The sequence below is a fragment of the Piliocolobus tephrosceles genome, unplaced genomic scaffold, assembly GCF_002776525.5.
Source record: "Piliocolobus tephrosceles isolate RC106 unplaced genomic scaffold, ASM277652v3 unscaffolded_43454, whole genome shotgun sequence".
In the NCBI taxonomy this organism is placed as follows: domain Eukaryota; kingdom Metazoa; phylum Chordata; class Mammalia; order Primates; family Cercopithecidae; genus Piliocolobus; species Piliocolobus tephrosceles.
Window position 1 is genome coordinate 1 of NW_022328148.1, and position 8,075 is coordinate 8,075.

The 8,075-nt window shown below is 61.3% G+C and overlaps 1 protein-coding gene across 1 annotated transcript; it reads left to right on the plus strand.

Annotated features, from left to right (window-relative positions):
• Positions 1-754: 754 nt before the first annotated feature.
• LOC111523709 (putative GTP-binding protein 6) lies at positions 755-8,015 on the plus strand (the record flags this gene model as incomplete). The annotated part of the gene is made up of 7 exons (XM_026453335.1): positions 755-1,165; positions 2,051-2,188; positions 3,685-3,755; positions 3,954-4,084; positions 4,749-4,816; positions 6,608-6,766; positions 7,801-8,015. Coding segments are annotated over exons 1-7 (1,131 nt in total), but the record flags the coding sequence as incomplete, so codon positions are not given.
• Positions 8,016-8,075: the final 60 nt, after the last annotated feature.

The following is an 8,075-nucleotide window of genomic DNA, read 5'->3' on the forward strand; positions in this document are numbered from 1 at the left end:
TGCCCCCAGGGCAGACATGGGGACTCCTGGGCGGCTTCCAGGACCCCCACGGCGGCACTCCAGGCTCCAGAGCACACGTAGAGATCCCTGGTCGGTGTCCGGGACCCCCAGGGCTGGACTCGAGGCCCCAAGGCAGACGTGGGGACCCCGGGGCGGCGTTCTGGATGCCCGGGGATTGAAGTCAAGCCCCCGAGGCGGCGTTCCGCACCCTCGCAATGAGACTTGGACTCTACCCAACGCGGAACGGGGTAGGACGGGAGCGAGAACGAGGTGGGTGAGGGCAACGCCGCCGGGGCTCGGGGTCTTGGCGGCTACACGGCCGGCGGCTGCATCAGGGCCCGGGTCCGCCAGGAGCTGCCCACGCCTAAGAGAAGCGGCCCGGCCCCGCCTCCCCTGCCCGCGGCGCGTGCCAATCACCAGCACATGACGCGGGTCGACCAATGAGGAGCCCGCCCGTGCTGCGGAGCCCACCCCGACTGTGCGCCAACCACAGCACGTGACGCGGGATGACCAATGAGGAACATGCCCTGTACCGGGGCGTGGCGCTGGGGAGCCCGCCCCGGCCGCACGCCAATCACCAGCACGTGACGCAGATGACCAATGAGGAGCACGTCTTGTGCTGGGGCGTGGCCCTGAGGAGCCCGCCCCGGCCGCACGCCAATCACCAGCACGTGACGAGGGACGACCAATGAGGAGCACGCCCTCTGCCGAGGAGAGGCGCTGGTGAGCCCGCCCCAGCCGCACGCCAATCACGAGCACGTGACGAGGATCGGCCTGTGGGCAGCCCCGCCCCACTGCTCAGCCGCCCGACGCGCCATGTGGGCCCTGCGGGCCGCCGTACGCCCGGGACTGCGGCTCTCCCGCGTGGGCCGCGGCCTCCCGGCTCCGAGGGCAGCAGCGCCGTCCTGTCCTGTGCGCGCGCTCGCCGCTGCCGGCCCCAGGGGCCCCGGGAATCTGGAGGGGTTATGCGGCGGAGGGCGGGGTCTGCGGGCGGACGGCGGTCGAAGCCGCGCGGAAGACGACAAGGAGGAGCCGGAAGATGCCGACGAGAACGCGGAGGAGGAGCTGCTGCAGGGAGAGCCTCTGCTGCCGGCGGGGACCCAGCGCGTGTGTCTGGTTCACCCTGACGTCAAGTGGGGCCCGGGGAAGCCGCAGATGACGCGAGGTGACCGCGACGGGGCTTCCAAGAGAAAAACGGGAGCTGCAGATCTGGGGGCGGGGCTCTGAGGGGAGGGTCTCATAGGTGGCGATTCAGGGGCGGGGCTCTGGGGAGGCTGTCATAGGTGGAGGTGCATGGGCGGGGCTTCAGGGGGAGGGGCCTGTGGGGAGGAGCACGTGGGGTGGGAAGGAGCTTGTGGGGTGGGGTCGAGCCCGTTGGATGGAGCCCATGGGTGGCGTGGGGTGGGGTGGTTCTCGCTGATAGGACCCCCGTTTCTCTTGCCCCGGGTTAGAGGTAGGCACGGTGTGTTTGGAGTCAGGGGAGGGAAGGTGTCCAGGGGACCAATCCGTGTCCAGTCCCCCCCCACCTCCCCAGGAGGAAATGCAAATGAGTAAGTCGCTGCGTGTGCCAGAGTCTCAAAAACGTTGATTTTTTTTCCCTTGGAAGTCCCTGTAGTCGATGAATGGTTTTCCTTTACGGGAGTTTTCCAAAATGGTCAATCCTTGGAACAGCGGAAGCCCCAAAGTGCTCAGAACAGCGCGCAGACCTCTTGCCTCTCTCCTCCCAAAACCTGCCCGTGGTGCCTCAGTAATCCCTGAGCACCCCCAGCTCCCCGGTTCCCTGCTGCGCCCTCCAGGAGCCCAAATTCCACGTAAGGCAGGGTCGCCCTCGTGTCCCGCTGTGGCTCCGGCATCCTTCCCCCGTCAGATTCCTACTTAGAGGACCTACGGGGCACGGAGTCATATCTGGGGACAAACGCCGGCTGGGGGTGCGTTCTCAGGGGCCATTGTCTCAAGGACAGGAGGAGGCCTCCCTGGGCGGGTGTGGATGGGGGCCCCGGGCCTACCCCGAAGGGAAGCATCTCTCAGGGTGGTCTTTGTGTCCCCGCAGCCGAGTGGCAGGTGGCGGAGGCCACAGCACTGGTGCACACGCTGGACGGCTGGTCTGTGGTGCAGACAATGGTCATATCCACCAAATCACCGGACAGGAAGCTCGTCTTCGGCAAAGGAAACTTCCAACATCTGACAGGTGGGTCCGTGCAGACCTGCTCCTTTCCCAAACCTCCTTTCCTGTCCGCTGCTGCCCAGAACATTCGACCCAGACAGACTGAAGGTCGGGGGTCTCGCTGGGCCAGAGGGGAAACGGCCGCTTGGGGTGCCCAGGTGAGCTGGGAGCACACACCAGTAGGAGTCGGAGGACGCTGAGGCTGCACCTGTGTCGAGACTCACACCCGGCCCTGGAGAGATTTAAACTGGTCAAGGTTAGGTCGGGGCAGTTTTTAGAGTCCAACAAACAGGGTGGGCAGTGGACTGGCTGTAACCCCACCTGCCCCTGCAGCCTCCAGCCAAATCCTCCTTCTGGGTGGCCCCCGTGCAGTCTCTGAGGCTGGGGTCCTGCACAGGATCCTTGCGCTTCCCAGGTTTTTGACCATCTGGCTTACAATGCAGAGTGGGGAAGACGCTACTTACTTGCCGAGGTGGGGGGTCGGCTTCCCTGGGTCTCTTGCCAAGATGGAGGTCCGCTTCCGTGCCTGACTCAGATGCATGTCATCCTGGCCGGGATGTGTTCACACGTCTCTGTGTGTGTCGCACCAGAATGTGTTCACCATCCGTGTGTCTGTCCACACTGGGATGTGTCCACTGTGCATGTATCTGTGTGTGTCCCTGTTGGGATGTGTCACACTGTGTGTGTGTGTCTATGTCTATGTGTTCCACCGGCTGTGTCCACCGTGCATGTGTGTGTCTGTGTGTCCTTGTCAGAACGTGCTCACCGTGTGTGTCTGTCCGTCAGAATGTGTTTACTGCGTGTGTCTCTGTGTACGTGTCTGTGTGTGTCCGTCTCTGTTGGGATGTGTTTACTGTGTGTGTGTCTGTCTCTGCATGTGTGTCTGTGTCTGTCCCTGTTGGGATGTGTTTACTGTGTGTGTGTGTCCTGGCCGGGATGTGTTTACTGTGTGTGTCTGTGTGTGTGTCTGTGTGTGTCAGTGTCTGTCCTGGTTGGGATGTGTTTACTGTGTGTGTCTTTGTGTGTGTGTCTCTGTGTGTGTGTCTCTGCATGTGTGTCTGTGTCTGTCCCTGTTGGGATGTGTTTACTGTGTGTGTGTGTGTCTGTGTTTATCTGTGTGTCTGTGCATGTCTGTGTCTGTCCCTGTTGGGATGTGTTTACCGTGTGTGTGTCTGTGTGTGTCTCTGTGTGTGTGTTTATCTGTGTGTCTGTGCATGTCAGTGTCTGTCCCTGTTGGGATGTGTTGACTGTGTGTGGATGTGTGTGTGTCCTGGCCGGGATGTCTTTACTGTGTGCGTGTGTCCCTGCCGGGATGTCTTCACCGTCTGCATGTGTATGTGTGTAAGGCACACACCCCTAGAGACACACCCTCTCCCACACCGACTTCCTGGATCCTGGGTCTCTTGCTCAGGAAGTCGGGGACGCCTGTGACTTGGGCACTCCAAAGGGCATCGTGGGCTCGTCCCGCAGTCTAGGGACCTGGACGGCCAGTCTCTGACGGGACCCCCCCTTTCTGGTAGAAAAGATCCGAGGGTCTCCAGACATCACGTGCGTCTTCCTGAACGTGGAGAGGATGGCAGCCCCGACCAAGGTACCACAGAACGTGGCTTGCTATGTTTGTCCCCGTATTCCCCGTGATGAAAGAGTGGACGCCACAGTGTCCCGCCAGGCGGGGGACAGATGGGGACACGGTGGGGTTAAGGCATGACAGCCGTCCTCCTTCCTCTCAGGTTGGCCATCAGCGCCTGGCCTTCCCCTGTGGCTTCTCAGTTGCTCTCTCCTTTTGTAGAAAGAACTGGAAGCTGCCTGGGGCGTGGAGGTGTTTGACCGCTTCACAGTCGTCCTGCACATTTTCCGGTGCAACGCCCGCACGAAGGAGGCCCGGCTTCAGGTGGCCCTGGCGGAGATCCCGCTGCACAGGTATCGTGACGGGGTACCCGGGCCCCTCCGTTCTGTACTCACCTGTAGGTCGTTCTGGGGGTACGTGAGGAAGAAACGCATCGTGGGGGACTGGGCGCGGCGGCTCACGCCTGTCATCCCAGCACTTTGGGAGGCCGAGGCGGGCGGATCACGAGGTCAGGAGATCAAGACCATCCTGGCTAACACGGTGAAACCCCGTCTCTATTAAAAATACAAAAAATGAGCCAGGTGTGGCAGCGGGCACCTGTCGTGGCAGCGGGCACCTGTCGTCCCAGCTACTCGGGAGGCTGAGGCAGGAGAATGGCGGGAACCCGGGAGGCGGAGCTTGCAGTGAGCCGAGATCATGCCCCTGCACTCCAGCCTGGGCGACAGAGCCAGACTCCGTCTCAAAAAAAAGAAAAGCGCCGTGGGGTCACTGTCTTCAAGGCCTGATGGGCTAGTTTTCCCCGACCGCCCACCCCCAGCTCCCCGCGAGGTAGGTCCCCTCGGCCTGGGACACAAGTTACTCACAGTGTCTGAGCTACACGCAGAGTGGGGGCCCCAGCGCCAGCTCCTCCCTTCTGCCCAGAGACCCCAGCTCAGTGCCCCCTTCACCTTGGCCTCGACCTCCGCTGGGAGGGAGACAGCGTCTGCAGAGAGCGAGGCACTCCTGTTCCCATGCCAGGTCGAACCTGAAACGGGACGTCGCCCACCTGCACCGGGGAGCCGGCTCGCGCTACATCATGGGGTCAGGTAACTCGGGCCGCGTCCCACGGTGTCCTGGGAATGCGGTCGTCCGCGGCAGCCACCCTCAGCCCTGGAAGATGCCGACAGGGTGGGGGCCAGCTGGGGGCTCGTCTCCTGGTAGCATTTGAGGAGATAGGAGATGACAGTGGTTCTTTGAGGTTTTTGCCCAAACAGGGAGTCACAAACCGGGGATTTAAACAGCAGAAATCTACGCTCTCCCATCCTGGAGACCAAAAGTCTGAGATCTAAGGTGAGGACAGGGCTGCACTCCCTCCAGAGGCTCCTTCCACCTCTCCCAGCTCCTGGGGGCTCCCGGCGTCTCTGGGCTTGTGGCCACATCACTCCAGTCTCTGCCTCCATCTAAATGTGGCCTCCTCCTCTGTGTCTGTATTTCCTCTTCTATCTCTTACAAGGACACTTGTGATTGCATTTATGGCCCATCCTAATCCAGGATCATCTCATTTCTAGATCCTTCACTTAGGACCAACACCCTATTTCCGAATAAGGTCCCATTCACCGGTTCTGGGAATTAGGTGTGGACAGAGCTTTTAGGAGAACCACGGTTCCATCCACTACAATTGTATCCAGTTCCCTCTGGAGGCTCTAGGGGAGGATCCTTCCTGCCTCTCCCAGCTGCTGGGGGCTCCCGGCGTCCCTGGGCTTGTGGCCGCATCACTCGTCTCTGCCTCTATCTCCCTGTGGCCTCCTCCTCTGTGTCTGTGTCTCCTCTTCTGTCTCTTAGAAGGACACCTGTCATTGCATTTATGACCTGCCATAATCCAGGATCATCTAATCTCTGGATCCTTCTCTTAGGACCAACACCCTATTTCCAAATAAGGTCCCATTCACCAGTTCTGGCAATTAGGATGTGGACAGAGCTTTTGGGAGAACCACAGTTCCATCCACTACAATTGTATCCAGTTCCCTCTGGAGGCTCTAGGGGAGGGTCCCTTCTGCCTCTTCCAGCTGATGGGGGCTCCCGGCGTCTCTGGGCTTGTGGCCGCATCACTACAGTCTCTGCCTCCATCTCCACGTGGCCTCATCCTCTGTGTCTGCGTCTCCTCTTCTGTCTCTGAGGACACCTGTCATTGCATTTATGGCCCACCCTAATCCAGGATCATCTCATTTCTAGATCCTTCACTTAGGACCAACACCCTATTTCCAAATAAGGTCCCATTCACTGGTTCTGGGAATTAGGATGTGGACAGAGCTTTTAGGAGAACCACAGTTCGATCCACTACAGTTGTATTCACTTCCCTTTGGAGGCTCTAGGGGAGGCTCCCTCCTGCCTCTCCCAGCTCCTGGGGGCTCCCGGCGTCCCTGGGCTTGTGGCCGCATCACTCCAGTCTCTGCCTCTTAGAAGGACACAGGTCTTTGCCTTAGGGCCCACCCTAACCTAGGACGGTATCTTGAGATCCCACAAAGAGCATATTTCCAAATCAGGTCCCATTCCCAGGTTCTGGGACTTCGGATGTGGAAGGGGCGTCCCTGAGCCCCGCTCCCAGTGACGTCCCGGGCCGGGCCCCGGTCGGAGGCCTCTGTAGCGCTCAGGCCTTTCCTTTCTCCCCGAGTATGGGAAGCCCTCGTCGACCTCACAGGGTGGATGCCCAGAGGCGAGATCCCGTCCGCCGAGCACAAGCCTTTCTCATGGAACGGGGCTGCGTCGGGGCCGCTGCTGGGGAAGGCAGCCGGGCCCCCAGATGCCGGAGCAGGAGCAGGCCCTGGGCCCTCACGGACCCTCGGTGGCACCCCCTGCTCTTGCGTGGCTCACCGCCTCCCCGTCTTGGCTGCTTTTAGGAGAGTCCTTCATGCAGGTGCAGCAGCGTCTCCTGAGAGAGAAGGAGGCCAAGATCCGGAAGGCCCTGGACAGGCTTCGTAAGAAGAGGCACCTCCTCCGGCAGCAGCGGACGAGGCGGGAGTTCCCCGTGGTCTCCGTGGTGGGGTACACCAACTGCGGTGAGCCCCGCAGGGAGGACTGGCCCAGGGAAGGGGTTCCCCTAGTGTCCGTGTGGGGTGCACCAGCTGCGGCGAGAACTTACCCAGGAGAGGGGCTCCCCGTGGTCTCTCTGGTGGGGTACAGCAGGGCCATGGTGAGGACGCCGTCTACCCTGTCCTCCTATCCAGAGCATTACCACCCCATCCACACCACAAGCTTCCCTCCGTCTACACCGTCCTCCTGTCTATACAGTCACCACTACCCTGTCTATACCACCACCCCGTCTACAGTCTACCTGTTCTACACCACAGCGTCCCCTCGTCTACACCGTCCTCCTGTCTACACCATCACCTCCCGTGTCTACACCATCCTCCTGTCTACACCATCACCGCTGCCCCGTCTATACCACCACCCCGTCTACACAGTCCACCCATCTACACCACAGCGTTCCCTTCATCTACACCGTCCTCCTGTCTACACCATCACTCCTCTCTCTTTACACTGTCCTCCTGTCTGCACCATCACCCCTGCCCCATCTATACCACCGTCCCTTCTACACAATCCACCCGTCTACACCACAGCATTCCCTTCGTCTACACCATCCTCCCATTAACACCATCACCACTGCCCCGTCTATACCACCACCCCATGTACACAGTCCACCTGTCTACACCATCACCTCCCTTCCGTCTACACCGTCCTCCCAGCCACAGCAGCACCACCACCCCCTCTCTACCATCCCACCATCTACGCCATTGCCAGATCTACACAGACGATCCCACTCCCATCCACACCTTCTCACACACACCGTCTACAGCACCAGCTCCCCTGTGTCCACACAGCGGCCCTGCTGCATCGGCCTGAGAGCAGTGACGGTGGCTTCGTCCCGCGCGTCGTGTCCAGCCCGGGGGTGCCCGAGGGGCTCGGGGACTGTGTAGCCCGGGGTGCGGCCACCCAGGAGGGTGCCGTGGTCTGCATTCGGAGGGCCTGGGTGCCACGCCAGGGGTTGGGACACGAGGGTCTCTGTGGCTCCCTGACCTCCACGCCCTCCTAGGAAAGACCACGCTGATCAAGGCGCTGACGGGCGACGCCGCCATCCAGCCGCGGGACCAGCTGTTTGCCACGCTGGACGTCACGGCCCACGCGGGCGCGCTGCCCTCACGCATGACCGTCCTGTACGTGGACACCATCGGCTTCCTCTCCCAGCTGCCGCACGGCCTCATCGAGTCCTTCTCTGCCACCCTGGAAGATGTGGCCCACTCGGTGAGTGTGGGAACGCCATGGGCCGGGCGCTCGGACACCCACACAGCTACAGGCCGGGCACTCAGA